At 45.2% G+C, this 16107-nt stretch overlaps 1 protein-coding gene across 2 annotated transcripts in view; it reads left to right on the top strand.

Annotated features, from left to right (window-relative positions):
* mlx (MAX dimerization protein MLX) overlaps positions 1-15597 on the top strand; it is a 50908-nt gene extending 35311 nt beyond the window's left edge. For both annotated transcript variants that reach the window (XM_078224300.1, XM_078224299.1), the window contains exons 7-8: positions 13946-14147; positions 15374-15597. In XM_078224300.1, coding sequence (XP_078080426.1) covers positions 13946-14147; positions 15374-15430 — 259 coding nt within the window. In that variant the 3' untranslated portion in view covers positions 15431-15597. The remainder of the gene's footprint in view (positions 1-13945; positions 14148-15373) is intronic.
* The last annotated feature ends 510 nt before the right edge of the window (positions 15598-16107 follow it).

The raw sequence follows: 16107 nt of genomic DNA, 5'->3' as shown, positions 1-16107 counted from the left end.
GGAGTTGCAGATAGTGAAGAGGATTGTCAGAGGATACAGCAAGATATAGACCGGTTAGAGACTTGGGCAAGGAAATGGCAGATGGAGTTTAATCCGGACAAGTGTGAGATAATGCATTTTGGAAGGTCCAGTGCATGCAGGAATTGTACAGTAAATGGTAGAACCCTTAGGAGTATTGACAGGCAGAGAGATCTGGGCGTACATGTCCACCAATCACTGAAAGTGGCAACTCAGGTGGAGAAGGTGGTCGAGAAGGCATACGGCATGCTTGCATTCATCAGTCGGGGCACTGAGTATAAAAATTGGCAGGTCATTCTGCAGCTGTACAGAACCATAGTTCGGCCTCATTTAGAATATTGTGCACAATTCTGGTCGCCACACTACCAGAAGGATGTGGATGCTTTGGAGAGGGTACAGAAGAGGTTTACCAGGATGTTGCCGGTCTGGAGGGTATTAGCTATGAGGAGAGGTTGAATAAACTCGGTTTGTTCTCACTGGAATGACGAAGGTTGAGGGGGTGACCTGATAGAGGTTTACAAGATTGAGTGGCATGGACAGAGTGGAAAGTCTAGTACTAGGGGACATAGGTTTAAGGCGCATGGGGAAAAGTTTAGAGGAGATGTGCAAGGCAAGTTTTTTTTACACAGAGGGTGGTGAGTGTCTGGAATGTGCTGGCCAGGGAGGTGGTGGGAGCAGATATGATAGCGGCATTTAAGGGACAACGAATACATGAATAGGATGGGAATGGAAGGATATGGACTCCGTAAGTGCATATGGTTTTAGTTTAGACAGGCATCATGATCGTCACAGGCTTGGAGGGCCAAAGGGCCTGTTCCTGTGCTGTACTGTTCTTTGTTCTTTATATGCATGGCAGATGCAGAATAATGTGAGGTTATCCACTTCGGTAGCAATAATAGGAAGACAGATTATTACTTGAATAGGTGTAAATTGAGAGAAGTGGATACTCAGTGAGACCTTGGAATCCTCGTGCACCGGTCATTGAAAGTAAGCGCGCAGGTACAGCAGGCAGTAAAGGAGGCAAATGGTATGTTGGCCTTCATAGTGAGAGGATTTGAGTATAGGAATAGGGATGTTTTGCTGCAATTGTACAGGGCATTGGTGAGGCCAAACCTGGAGTATTGTGTGCAGTTTTGGTGTCCTTATCTGAGGAAGGATGTCCTTGCTATAGAGGGAGTACAGCGAAGATTTACGAGGCTGATTCCTGGGATGGCAGGTCTGTCATATGAGGAGAGACTAAGTTGGTTAGGATTATATTCACTGGTGTTTAGAAGAGTGAAAGGGGATCTCATAGAAACTTATAAAAATCTAACAGGGTTAGACAGGGTAGATTCAGAAAGAATGTTCCCAATAGTGGGGGAGTCCAAAATTAGGGGTCATAGTATGAAGATAAGGGGTAAACCCTTTAGAACTGAGGTGAGGAGAAATTTCTTCACCCAGAGGGTGGTGAATGTGTGGAATTCGTTACCACAGAATGTAGTTGAGGCCAAAACGTTGTCTGATTTCAAGAAGAAATTAGATATAGTTCTTGGAGCTAAAGGGATCAAGGGATATGGGACGAAGGGAGGATCAGGATATTTAATTCAATGATCAGCCATAATCAAAATGAATGGCGGAGCAGGTTCGAAGGATCGAATGGCTTCTAGTTTCTATGAATATCGCGTGTCATTTATCAATCCAAGCTCCTAACATTGTGTCATCTGCAAACTTTGATATACGCGACTCCTTAAAAATTAACCTTACCAGTACTATTGTAAGTAGGACCCCACCCATTTGTTCACCTTGAAAGTTTGATGCAGAATTAGAGTACACCAAAGTTATCTTACAAGATAGGGGCGATCTTGATCAGGTCATTGTTCGCTGTGTATCACGTGTAACTCACCAACGGCTCAAAGGCTGCCACTTTTAGAACATAGAACATAGAACATTACAGCGCAGAACAGGCCCTTCGGCCCACGATGTTGCACCGACCAGTTAAAAAAAAAACTGTGACCCTCCAACCTAAACCAATTTCTTTTCGTCCATGAACCTATCTACGGATCTCTTAAACGCCCCCAAACTAGGCGCATTTACTACTGATGCTGGCAGGGCATTCCAATCCCTCACCACCCTCTGGGTAAAGAACCTACCCCTGACATCGGTTCTATAACTACCCCCCCTCAATTTAAAGCCATGCCCCCTCGTGCTGGATTTCTCCATCAGAGGAAAAAGGCTATCACTATCCACCCTATCTAAACCTCTAATCATCTTATATGTTTCAATAAGATCCCCTCTTAGCCGCCGCCTTTCCAGCGAAAACAATCCCAAATCCCTCAGCCTCTCCTCATAGGATCTCCCCTCCATACCAGGCAACATCCTGGTAAACCTCCTCTGCACCCTCTCCAAAGCCTCCACATCCTTCCTGTAATGTGGGGACCAGAACTGCACACAGTACTCCAAGTGCGGCCGCACCAGAGTTGTGTACAGTTGCAACATAACGCTACGACTCCTAAATTCAATCCCCCTACCAATAAACGCCAAGACACCATATGCCTTCTTAACAACCTTATCTACTTGATTCCCAACTTTCAGGGATCTATGCACACATACACCTAGATCCCTCTGCTCCTCCACACTATTCAAAGTCCTCCCGTTAGCCCTATACTCAACACATCTGTTATTGGACCTGAAAAGCAACTGGTCTCCCTTGGAAAGGCACAGTATCTCAAAAATTTAAATAACAGGTTAAGCAAGCAGTTGAATGCTGCTACTGTGCATTGGGAACACAATTGGTACTTTCCACTAATAGGATGCTGCCATCAGTCCAAAAAGTAATTCTGCCTACCACACAATTGAGCAACGTCATGTATGTGACGCCGCTTTCAACAAACCATGTACTTGTACTCCATTCACTGTACAAATCTTAGCCTGGTTTGACTTTCCAAAATGCAACACTTCACACTGTTCTGTATTGAAACCCATTTGCCAATCTTCGGCCCACTTCCCTAACTGATCAAGATTTTAAACCTTAGGCAACAACCTACGATGCGGTAACTTGTTAAAGGCCTTGCTAAAGTCCACGTAGACAACATCAACTGCACTGTCCTCATCTACCTTCTTCGTTTACACTTCAAAAAAACTCAATCAAATTTGTGAGACATGATTTTCCACTCACAAAGCCGTGCTGACTGCCTCGAACCAGTCCTCTAAATGCCCGTAGATCCTGGCTCTCAAAATACCTTCCAACAACTTACCCACTACAGATGTGAGGCTCACTGGCCTGTAGTTCCCAGGCTTTTTCCTGCAGCTCTTTTTAAACAAAGGCACAACATTTGCCACCCTCCAATCTTCAGGCACCTCACCTGTGACTATCGATGATTCAAATATCTCTGCTAGAGGATCCGCAATTTCCTCCCTAGCCTCCCACAATATCCTGGGATACACTTCATCAGGTCCTGGGGATTTATCTACCTTTATGCGCTTTAAGACTTCCAGCACCTCCTCCTCTATAGTACGTACACGCCTCAAGACATCAATATTTAAAGTTATAGAGATTTACAGCATGGAAACAGGCCCTTCGGCCCAACTTGTCCATGCCACCCTTTTTTTTTAAACCCCGAAGCTAGTCCCAATTGCCTGCATTTGGCCCATATCCCTCTGTACCCATCTTACCCATGTAACTGTCTAAATGCTTTTTAAAAGACAAAATTGTACCCGCCTCTATTACTACCTCTGGCAGCTTGTTCCAGACACTCACCATCGTCTGTGTGAAAAAATTGCCCCTCTGGACACTTTTGTATCTCTCCCCTCTCACCGTAAACCTATGCTCTCTAGTTTTAAACTCCCCTACCTTTGGGAAAAGATATCGACTATCTAGCTGATCTGTGCCCCTCATTATTTTATAGACCTCTATAAGATCACTCCTCAGCCTCCTACGCTCCAGGGAAAAAAGTGCCAGTCTATCCAGCCTCTCCAAGATAATGAAGGGGCTGGATAGGGTAGAGGTGGAGAGATTCTTTCCACTTAGAAGGGAAACCAGAACTAGAGGGCACAGCCTCAAAATAAGGGGGGGCCGGTTCAGAACAGAGTTGAGGGGGAACTTCTTCTCTCAGAGGGTAGTGAATCTCTGGAATTCTCTGCCCATTGAAGTGGTGGAGGCTTCCTCGTTGAATATGTTTAAATCACGGGTAGATAGTTTTCTGATCGATAAGGGAATTAGGGGATATGGGGAGCAGACGGGTAAGTGGAACTGATTCGCTTCAGATCAGCCATGATCTTGTTGAATGGCGGGGCAGGCTCGAAGGGCCGGATGGCCTACTCCTGCTCCTATTTCTTATGTTCTTATGTTCTCCTTATAACTCAAACCATCAAGTCCCGGTAGCATTCTAGTAAATCTTTTCTGCACACTTTTTAGTTTAATAATATCCTTTCTATAATAGGGTGACCAGAACTGTACATAGTATTCCAAGTGTGGCCTTAACAATGTCTTGTAAGACTGGTAAGACCGTCTTGTAAGATGTCTTGTAAGACCGACCGTCCCATCGTTTCAGGCAATGGAACCCTGTGCGAGAACCTCTCCGGCTTTGTCGAGGGCATCTTGAAACCCATTGTACAAAGAACCCCCAGCTTTTGTCGCGACACTACGGACTTCCTACAGAAACTCAACGCACGTGGAGCAGTTGAACCAGGAGCACTCCTCGTCACAATGGATGTCTCGGCACTCTACACCAGCATCCCCCACGATGATGGCATTGCTGCAACGGCCTCAGTACTCAATGCCGTCAACTGCCAGTTTCCAGATGCAATTTTACAACTCATCTGCTTCATCCTGGACCACAATGTCTTCACCTTCAACAACCAGTTCTTCATCTAGACACACGGAACAGCCATGGGGACCAAATTCGCACCTCAATATGCCAACTTCTTCATGCACAGGTTTGAACAAGACTTCTTCACCGCACAGGACCTTCAACCAATGCTATACACTAGATACATCGATGATATTTTCTTCCTTTGGAGTCATGGTGAGCAATCACTGAAACAACTATATGATGACATCAACAAGTTCCATCCCACCATCAGACTCACCATGGACTACTCTCCGGAATCGGTTGCATTCTTGGACACACGCATCTCCATTAAGGACGGTCACCTCAGCACCTCACTCTACCGCAAGCCCACGGATAACCTCACGATGCTCCACTTCTCCAGCTTCCACCCTAAACACGTTAAAGAAGCCATCCGAATACAAAGGATCTGCTCGGATGAGGAGGATCGCAACAGACACCTCCAGACGCTGAAAGATGCCCTCATAAGAACAGGATATGGCGCTCGACTCATTGATCAACAGTTCCAACGCGCCACAGCGAAAAACCGCACCGACCTCCTCAGAAGACAAACACGGGACACAGTGGACAGAGTACCCTTCGTTGTCCAGTACTTCCCCGGAGCGGAGAAGCTACGGCATCTCCTCCGGAGCCTTCAACAGGTCATTGATGAAGACGAACATCTCGCCAAGGCCATCCCCACACCCCCACTTCTTGCCTTCAAACAACCGCGCAACCTCAAACAGACCTTTGTCCGCAGCAAACTACCCAGCCTTCAGGAGAACAGTGACCACGACACCACACAACCCTGCCACAGCAACCTCTGCAAGACGTGCCGGATCATCGACACGGATGCCATCATCTCACGTGAGAACACCATCTACCAGGTACACAGTACCTACTCTTGCAACTCGGCCAACGTTGTCTACCTGATACGCTGCAGGAAAGGATGTCCCGAGGCATGGTACATTGGGGAAACCATGCAGACGCTACGACAACGGATGAATGAACACTGCTCGACAATCACCAGGCAAAACTGTTCTCTTCCTGTGGGGGAGCACTTCAGCAGTCACGGGCATTCAGCCTCGGATCTTCAGGTAAGCGTTCTCCAAGGCGGCCTTCACGACACACGACAGCGCAGAGTCGCTGAGCAGAAACTGATAGCCAAGTTCCCCACACATGAGGACGGCCTAAACCGGGATGTTGGATTTATGTCACATTATCAGTAACCCCCACAGCTTGCCTCCTGGACTTTCAGGCTGTCCTGTCTGGAGACAATACACATCTCTTTAACCTGTGCTTAATGCTTCCTCCCCCCACAGTGTCTGTATCTTTAAGACCTGGCTGGTTGTAGGGATTCGCATTCTAATCAGTATTCTGTAACTTGATTTTGTGTCTCTGTGCACTGTTTGAGAGCACATTTCCACTCCATCTGACGAAGGAGCAGCGCTCCGAAAGCTTATGGTATTTGCTACCAAATAAACCTGTTGGACTTTAACCTGGTGTTGTTAAAACTCTTACGTTGTAAGACTTCAACAGGATGTCCCAACTCCTGTATTCAATGTTCTGACCAATGAAACCAAGCATGCTAATGCCTTCTTCACCACTCTGTCCACCTGTGACTCCACTTTCAAGGAGCTATGAACATGTACCCCTGGATCTCTTTGTTCTGTAACTCTCCCCAATGCCCTACCATTAAGGATTTAGAGGAGTATACGCGATGTAGGAAGGAGCTTAAGAAGGAAATTAGGAGAGCGAGAAGGGGTCATGAGAAGACCTTGGCGGGTAAGATTAAGGAGAATCCCAAGGCTTTCTACAAATATGTCAAGAGTAAAAGGATGAGATGTGAAGGCATAGGACCCTTAAAAGGTGAAGGGGGAAAAGTTTGTGCGGAACCGTTAGAAATGGCGGAGGTGCTTAATGAATACTTTACCTCGGTATTCACGGTGGAAAGGGATCTGGGTGGTTGTACTGCTGGATTGCGGAGGACAGAAAGGATCGAGCATGTGGACATAAAGAAAGAGGATGTGTTGGAACTATTGAATGGCATCAAGGTTGGTAAGTCGCCGGGACCGGATGGGATGTACCCCAGGTTACTGTGGGAGGCGAGGGAGGAGATTGCGGAGCCTTTGGCGATGATCTTTGCATCGTCGATGGAGACGGGAGAGGTTCCGGAGGATTGGAGGATTGCGGATGTGGTCCCTATATTCAAGAAAGGGAACAGGGACAGCCCGGGAAATTACCGACCGGTGAGTCTAACCTCAGTGGTTGGTAAGTTGATGGAGAGGATCCTGAGAGACAGGATTTATGATCATCTAGAGAAGTTTAGTATGATCAAAAGTAGTCAGCACGGCTTTGTCAGGGGCAGGTCGTGCCTTACGAGCCTGGTTGAGTTCTTTGAAAATGTGACCAAGCACATTGACGAAGGAAGAGCGGTGGATGTGGTCTATATGGACTTCAGCAAAGCGTTCGATAAGGTCCCCCATGCAAGACTTCTTGAGAAAGTGAGAGGGCATGGGATCCAAGGGGCTGTTGCCTTGTGGATCCAGAACTGGCTTGCCTGCAGAAGGCAGAGAGTGGCTGTGGAGGGGTCTTTCTCTGCATGGAGGTCAGTGACCAGTGGAGTGCCCCAGGGATCTGTTCTGGGACCCTTGCTGTTTGTCATTTTCATAAATGACCTGGATGAGGAAGTGGAGGGATGGGTTGGTAAGTTTGCTGACGACACCAAGGTAGGTGGTGTTGTGGATAGTTTGGAGGGATGTCAGAAGTTGCAGCGAGACATAGATAGAATGCAAGACTGGGCGGAGAAGTGGCAGATGGACTTCAACCCGGATAAGTGTGTAGTGATCCATTTTGGCAGATCCAATGGGATGGAGCAGCAGTATAAAATGAAGGGTACCATTCTTAGCAGTGTAGAGGATCAGAAGGACCTTGGGGTCCGGGTCCATAGGACTCTTAAATCGGCCTCGCAGGTGGAGGATGCGGTCAAGAAGGCGTATGGCGTACTAGCCTTCATTAATCGAGGGATTGAGTTTAGGAGTCGGGAGATAATGCTGCAGCTTTATAGGACCCTGGTTAGACCCCACTTGGAGTACTGCGCGCAGTTCTGGTCACCTCATTACAGGAAAGATGTTGAAGCCATTGAAAGGGTGCAGAGGAGATTTACAAGGATGTTGCCTGGATTGGGGGGCATGCCTTATGAGGATAGGTTGAGGGAGCTTGGTCTCTTCTCCCTGGAGAGACGAAGGATGAGAGGTGACCTGATAGAGGTTTACAAGATGTTGAGGGGTCTGGATAGGGTGGACTCTCAGAGGCTATTTCCAAGGGCTGAAATGGTTGCTACGAGAGGACACAGGTTTAAGGTGCTGGGGGGTAGGTACAGGGGGGATGTCAGGGGTAAGTTTTTCACTCAGAGGGTGGTGGGTGAGTGGAATCGGCTGACGTCGGTGGTGGTGGAGGCAAACTCGTTGGGGTCTTTTAAGAGACTTCTGGATGAGTACATGGGATTTAATGGGATTGAGGGCTATAGATAGGCCTAGAGGTGGGGATGTGATCGGCGCAACTTGTGGGCCGAAGGGCCTGTTTGTGCTGTGACTTTCTATGTTCTATGTTCTATTAACTGAGTAAGTCCTGCCCTGGTTCAATCTACCAAAATGCATCACCTCGCATTTATCTAAATTAAGCTCCATCTGTCTTTTGTCAGCCCACTGGCCCAATTGGTCAAGATCCCGTTGCAATTCGAGATAACTTTCTTCACTGTCCACTATGCCACCAATCTTGGTGTCATCTGCAAACTTGCTAACCATGTCTCCTATATTCCCATTCAAATCATTAATATAAATGACAAACAACAGTGGACCCAACACTGATCCCTGAGGCACACCGCTGGTTACAGGCCTCCAGTTTGAAAAACAACCCTCTACAACCACCCTCTGGCTTCCTTCCGCTAAGGGATCCTGTGTCCCTTAGAGGAAGGAAATCTGCTGTCATTACCTGGTCTGGACTACATGTGACTCCAGAGCCACCGCAATGTCGACTCTCAAATGCCCTCTGAAATTGAGGGTTGTTAGGGACAGTCAGTAAATGCTGGCCCAGCCAGCAATGCCCACATTTCATAAATGAATTTTTAAAAACTGCTTAACATTCACACGTGAACTTTGAATGTGTCAGCAGGTAGCCCTGCCTTGGGGATATCAAAACTGAGTCTGATCCCATAGGTACACTACCTATGTTCCACTGACCTCCAAACATCCACTTTGCAGTACAGTGACAAAACAATGAAGTCAATTCCAGCCACATTCAGTGCCCTGCCTGCAACTGACTAATGCAGCAAAAGCTGTGGATGGAATCAAGGCACTTCAGTCTGGATGATTCAGTTATTCACTGGACAAATTCACTAAGCCACCAGAGAATGTTTTTTAAAAATAACATTAGTAATTGGTTGCAAAGCTTCCAGGAGACTGCAACCGTGCCATATTGTGATTTGTAAATGGAGGCTTTCCTAAAGAGTAAAAGAAAAAGCTGAATTCTAAAAATGGTACAAAGGAAGAAAGAAGCAATTAACCTTAATGAAAAGTTCATTCAGGTTTCTACAGATTTTAGTAACCTGGTGAAAATAATTCTCCATTATCACAGCACTGCTGTACTGGAACCAAACATTCCCATGGGAGAGAAAATGAGGAATGCTACATACTGGAATAAATCTGATCAATATAAACAGTTGCATGGGAAAGCATGGTGAGAGTGGAACACAATGGTATTGAATGAATGGAAAAGTCCACACTTAGAGCAGGGGTCCCATTTAGATTTATAACAAATGGCTGATGACCACCATAAGGAAAAGAAGTAAATACCTGATCAGTGGCACAACCACAAGGAGGAACTTTACAAAATGCTGAGTGCTACAATGTCTATTAGTAACTGTGGTAAAGGATGCAAAGTTATCTCTTGCTAATGTTTGAAAAGTGGAATCACTCAATCCCACAGAAATTTATCAGCTTAAAAAAGTTGAAATTGGTGCTTCCCCCTGTAATTTTGATAACTTTCTTCGCTATCAACGATACTTCCTAATTCAGTATCATCCACAAACTTACTAACCATGCCTTGTACATTCACATCCAAATCATTTATATCAACAACGAACAACAAGGATCCCAACACCAACCCCTGAGGCACACCACTGGTCACAGGCCTTCAGTTTGAGAAATAACCTTTGACCATCACCCTTTGCTTTCTACCATTGAGTCAATTTTGAATCCAATTTGCTAGCTCTCCCTGGATCCCATGAGACCTAACCTTCCAGACTAGCCTGTCATGTGGGATTTTGTTAAAGGCCTTGCTAAAGTCCATATAAACAACATCTACTGCCCTACCCTAATCCATCCTCTTGGTTACCTCTGCAAAAAACTCTCAAGAGATTTGTCAGGCATGACTTCCCACGCACAAGGCTGTGCTGACTAATCAGACCTTGACTATCCAAATACTGGTAGATCTTGTCCTTCAGAATCCCCTCCAGTAACTTACCCACCACTGAATTTGGGCTCACCGGTCTGTAATTCCCTGGCTCTTTGCTACTCTTCTTACACAATGGAACAACATTAACCACCCTCCAGTCTTCTGGAATTTTGCCAGTGGAAAGAGATGAATCAAATATCTCTGCAATGTCTCTACAATTTCTTCCCCAGCCTGCCACAAGAACCGAGGATGCACTTGATCAGGCCCAGGGGATTTATCCACCTTAATGCGCTTTAACTTAATTCATCCCAAAGCATAGACATTTTCACATTATAAACAGTAATACTGCGAGAACACGTTTATCTAAAATATTCTACCATGTTATAAAATCATAATATGAGAAACAAAATTATCTTGCATCAATATTGATCAAGCAAAATTGACAGGAATATTAATCTTGCTTATAAAATTACATTGTTGTTGCTTGTATTTATAACAACTTGTGCAATGCATGCAGGAGAGGTCTGGTTGTGTAATGTCACAAGTGTAGTGCAATGAGGTTTCTGGTCTTGGTCAGGACATTGTGCATCAGTGTCAGTGGGATGTCAGCATTTTGGAACAGGACACCTGGAGTGCTCTGTCAAACCACAATTTGAGAACTACCGCTTTAGACATTGTTCTTGGGTTTAACATCTCCCACAATTCCCATAGGTGATAAATAAATGGACCTTGGTGCAGAGCACAGGTGGTAAGTTTACAGAGGGGTGGAAGTACACTGGAATCATCAAGTCTGGTGGTAAGAAAGGCATGAACAAAGGTTTCAAAAGCAGATGAGCTGAGACAGGGCCAGAGTTGGGAGATGTTATGAAAGTGGAAGTATGTGGTTATGGTGTTAGAACAAAGAAAATTACAGCACAGGAAATGGCCCTTTGGCCCTCCAAGCCTGCACTGACCATGCTACCTGAATTAACTAAAACCCCCTATCCTTCCAGGGACCGTATCCCTCTATTCCCATCTTATTCATGTATTTGTCAAGATGCCCCTTAAAAGTATCCGTTTCCACTACCTCCCCCAGCAACGCGTTCCAGGCACCCACCGCCCTCTGTGTAAAAAATCTGCCTCGTACATCTCCTTTAAACCTTGCCCCTCGCACCTTAAACCTGTGCCCCCTAGTAATTGGCTCTTCCTCCCTGGGAAAAAGCTTCTGACTATCCAGTCTGTCCATGCCACTCATAATCTTGTAAGAACATAAGAAATAGGAGCAGGAGTAGGCCATCTAGCCCCTCGAGCCTGCCCCGTCATTCAATAAGATCATGGCTGATCTGAAGTGGATCAGTTCCACTTGCCCGCCTGATCCCTATAACCCCTAATTCCCTTACCGATCAGGAATCCAAGTATCCGTGATTTAAACATATTCAACGAGGTAGCCTGCACCACTTCAGTGGGCAGAGAATTCCAGAGATTCACCACCCTCTGAGAGAAGAAGTTCCTCCTCAACTCTGTCCTAAACTGACCCCCCTTTATTTTGAGGCTGTGCCCTCTAGTTCTAGTTTCCTTTCTAAGTGGAAAGACTTGTAGACTTCTATCAAGTCGCCCCCTCAACCTCCGTCGTTCCAGTGAGAACAAACCAAGTTTCTCCAACCTCTCCTCATAGCTAATGCCCTCCAGACCAGGCAACATCCTGGCAAATCTTTTCTGTACCTCTCCAAAGCCTCCACATCTTTCTGGTAGTGTGGCGACCAGAATTGAACACTATATTCCAAGTGCGGCCTAACTAAGGTTCTATAAAGCTGCAACATGACTTGCCAATTTTTAAACTCAGTGCCCCGACCGATGAAGGCAAGCATGCCGTATGCCTTCTTGATTACCTTCTCCACCTGCGTTGCCACTTTGTGACCTGTGTACCTGTACACTCAGATCCCTTTGCCTGTCAATACTCTTAAGGGTTTTGCCATTTACTGTATATTTCCTATCTGTATTAGACCTTCCAAAATGCATTACCTCACATTTGTCCGGATTAAACGCCATCTGCCATTTCTCCGCCCAAGTCTCCAACCGATCTATATCCTGCCATATCCTCTGATGGTCTTCATCGCTATCCGCAAATCCACCAACCTTTCTGTCGTCCGCAAACTTACTAATCAACCAGTTACATTTTCCTCCAAACAGCAAAGGTCCCAGCACTGATTCCTGAGGAATGCCACTTGTCACAGCCCTCCATTCAGAAATGCACCCTTCCACTGCTACCCTCTGTCTTCTTTGACCGAGCCAGTTTTGTATCCACCTTGCCAGCTCACCTCTGATCCCATGCGACTTCACCTTCTACACCAGTCTGCCATGAGGGACCTTGTCAAAGGCCTTACTGAAGTCCATATGGACCACATCCACTGCAACATCCTCATCAATCATCTTTGTCACTTCCTTGAAAAACTCAATCAAGTTAGTGAGACACGACCTCCCCTTCACAAAATCATGTTGTCTCTCACTAATACGTCCACTTATTTCCAATTGGGAATAAACCCTGTCTCGAAGAATCCTCTCCAATAATTTCCCTACCACTGATGTGAGGCTGACTGGCCTGTAATTACCTGGATTATCCTTGCTACCCTTCTTAAACAAAGGAACTACATTGGCTATTCTCCAATCCTCTGGGACCTCCCCTGTAGCCAGTGAGGATACAAAGATTTCTCTCAAGGCCCCAGCAATTTCCTCCCTTGCGCCTCTCAGTATTCTGGAGTATATCCCATCAGACCCTGGGGACTTGTCTACATTAATGTTTCTCAATGTTGTCAGAAGCTCATCTCGAATTGAAATATTGCACCAGATTATGAAGCTTGGTTCAGCCTCAGACAGTGGGATGGGTGAGGGATAGAGTCAGGGTGAGAGAATGGAGTTTGTGACAGGGACCATAATCTAATCTTTAAGGAAATTTCTGCTCATTTGTGGAGGGATTGAGAGAGCATTTCGCCAGGTGGTGAAGAGAAAGAATGGCCAAGGTAAAGAACATAAGAACTAGGAGCAAGAATAGGCCATCTGGCCCCTTGAGCCTGCCCCACCATTCAACAAGATCATGGCTGATCTTTTCATGGACTCGGCTCCACTTACCCGCCCGCTCACCATAACCCTTAATTCCATTACTATTCAAAAATCTATCTATCACTGCCTTAAAAACATTCAACGAGGTAGTCTCAACTGCTTCATTGGGCAGAGAATTCCATAGATTCACAACCCTTTGGGTGAAGAAGTTCCTCCCCAACTCAGTCCTAAATCTGCTCCCCCTTTATTTTGAGGCCATGCCCCCTAGTTCTAGTTTCACCTACCAGTGGAAACAACCATTTCTGTCTTATCTATTACCTTCATAATTTTATGTTTCTATAAGATCCCCCCTCATTGTTCTAAATTCCAATGAGTATAGTCCCAGTCTGCTCAGTCTCTGCTCCTAGTTCTTATGCTATGAAGTAGTGTTGTCCATCTGTGTGTGAAAACTGACATGTTTTAATGATTTGGGGAATCCCATAGATGAGAAATAGAAGGAGCCAAGTGTGGATCCTTGGGAGACACCAGAGGTAATGATGCAAGAGTGGGAATGAAAGCCACTGGAGGTGATTCTGACTATGGTGGGGTTGCAGATAATGGCAATTTGAATTAAAATAATTTTCTGTTTTCAGGAATTATGAAGCAATTGTAAAAGTCCATCGGAATAATCCTCACCAAGGCAAGGATCAGGTGACTGACCAGGTCAAATTCAGTATATTTCAGAATGTTATGGACTCCCTATTTCAGACCTTCAATGCTTGCATCTCTGTGACCAGTTTCCAGGAGTTGTCAGCTTGTGTCTTCAGCTGGATTGAGGAACATTGCAAACCACAGGTCAGAGCCCAGCACAATCCACAAGTTTGAGAGACTGATAGTTGTCTTAGTCAGTGTGTTAGTGCTCTGTGGAATTGGTTGTGTTAGTGCTGTCCGCCCTTTGAAATTGGAAACCGCTTGGCAATAATTGGATTGAATTACACATTTCAGGTAGTGTTTCACATTTGTTGTCCTTCCATTTCCCAGGGGTGAGAATAAACCTTTCCTTTATTTGCACCAGTGGTGCTGTCAGTAAATGCAGGTATGAAGTGATGACCGAGCGACATCCCATAATCATCTAATGCTCAACTAGTAATCAGCTGAAATCAAAAATCAGATTTGGACACTGAGTGACATGATCCACATTTGGCTGCTTCTGCTCAGGAACTGAGGGAGAGCATGTCTGTGTGGAGTCTGCATGTTCTCCCCGTGACTGCATGGGTTTCCTCCCACAGTCCAAAGATGTGCTGATTAGGTGGATTGACCAAGCTAAATTGCCCCGTAGTGTCAGGGGGAATAGGTAGGGTAAATGCATGGGGTTATGAGGATGGGGCCTAGGTAGGATTGTGGTCGGTGCAGACTCGATGGGCCGCATGGCCTCCTCCTGCTTTGTAGGGATTCTATTCTATGTATTTTAGAAAAGGAACCTGTCTCCTGTTAAATTAACCCATTACATCAGTGGTTTAAACTGTTTTCAATTAAATTATCCACTATCACTGTGGTATGGTATGTTTCCCTACCCCCCACTATCTCAATGAGTCATTGATTCAGGGCAGAACACAAAACTCTCTGCTTTCATCCCTGATCTTTACTACAAGAAATCAACTGGCCTTATTGTCCACAGATCAGAGAGGGAGAAAATAAGCTCAGTTTGCAGCTCTTGTTTTCTATCCGAAAACTATGATATATTTATTTATATCTGTGGTGCCAGCATGATGTTAGATTTGTTTTGCTGACAATTAAAAATTTCAACCTCAACTTGATGGTGAGGCACAGTAAGAGGTAGAAAAAGACTCTTGCAGTTGATTCAGAACAGTGACGTGACTCATGCCACCATGTGAGATTCCACCTGAATCCACGTGTCTTTGTGTCACCTACTGCAATTAGAACATAGTTTCAGACTTGCTACATTTCGATGTTTATTGTGGAAGGGTTGGGTTTACTAAGTGGATTTGATAATGTGCGAACAATGGTCTTGAATGAGCTTTCATTGGGATGTAAAATGTTTGTTTTCTCTGCTGTTTCAGACTCTGCGAGAGACCGTGGTTGGTGTACTGCGGCAGTTAAACAGTCAGCTGAATTGAGTTGCCGGAATGATTTAGCCTTGCTGGACCATGAGCAGGCTTATACACTGGAAATTTCCAGAAGTGTTATATGAACTCTGTTATCAACAGAAATATTAATAGTGAAGCAAATGGCTTAAAGGATTTGTTGCACTTTTTTGTTAATTAAAGCTGTGGATTGTTTATAATTTTGGTATTGAAAAGGTTCATAATAATATAATAGGATCAGCAGTAGGCCTTATGGCCCTTGAGCCTGCTCTGCCATTTAATAGGATCATGGCTGATACTTGCTCTCCATTTCACTTTCTTACCAGATCCCCATATACCATGATTTCCTTAGAGTTCTATAATCTAGCAATCTCACCCTTGAATACATTCAATAAAAGGGCATCCAGAATCCTCTGGGCTTTAGAATTCCAAAGAGTCAATCCTTTGAATGGAGAAATTTCTCATCAGTCCAAACTCTCACCTTATACTGAAACTATACTCTTGTTCAGGGGAACAATCTCTCAGCATTTACCTGATTTAGCACTGGCAGAATCTCCTTTCACTGAGTGATCACTTCTCGTTCTCCTGAACTCTGTTAGTGTATGTTGAGACAATACCCATTGAGATTAAAAATCCCCAATAAAAAGAAAGGACAAGATTTCAGTTATCAAAACTTTTAACAAACCAACTAAAATCAACATCGTAAGAAG

This window comes from Mustelus asterias, chromosome 11 (genome assembly GCF_964213995.1).
Source record: "Mustelus asterias chromosome 11, sMusAst1.hap1.1, whole genome shotgun sequence".
In the NCBI taxonomy this organism is placed as follows: Eukaryota; Metazoa; Chordata; class Chondrichthyes; order Carcharhiniformes; family Triakidae; genus Mustelus; species Mustelus asterias.
Note: the sequence above shows the minus strand (reverse complement) of the source record. Positions and strands in the feature narration are given on the sequence as shown.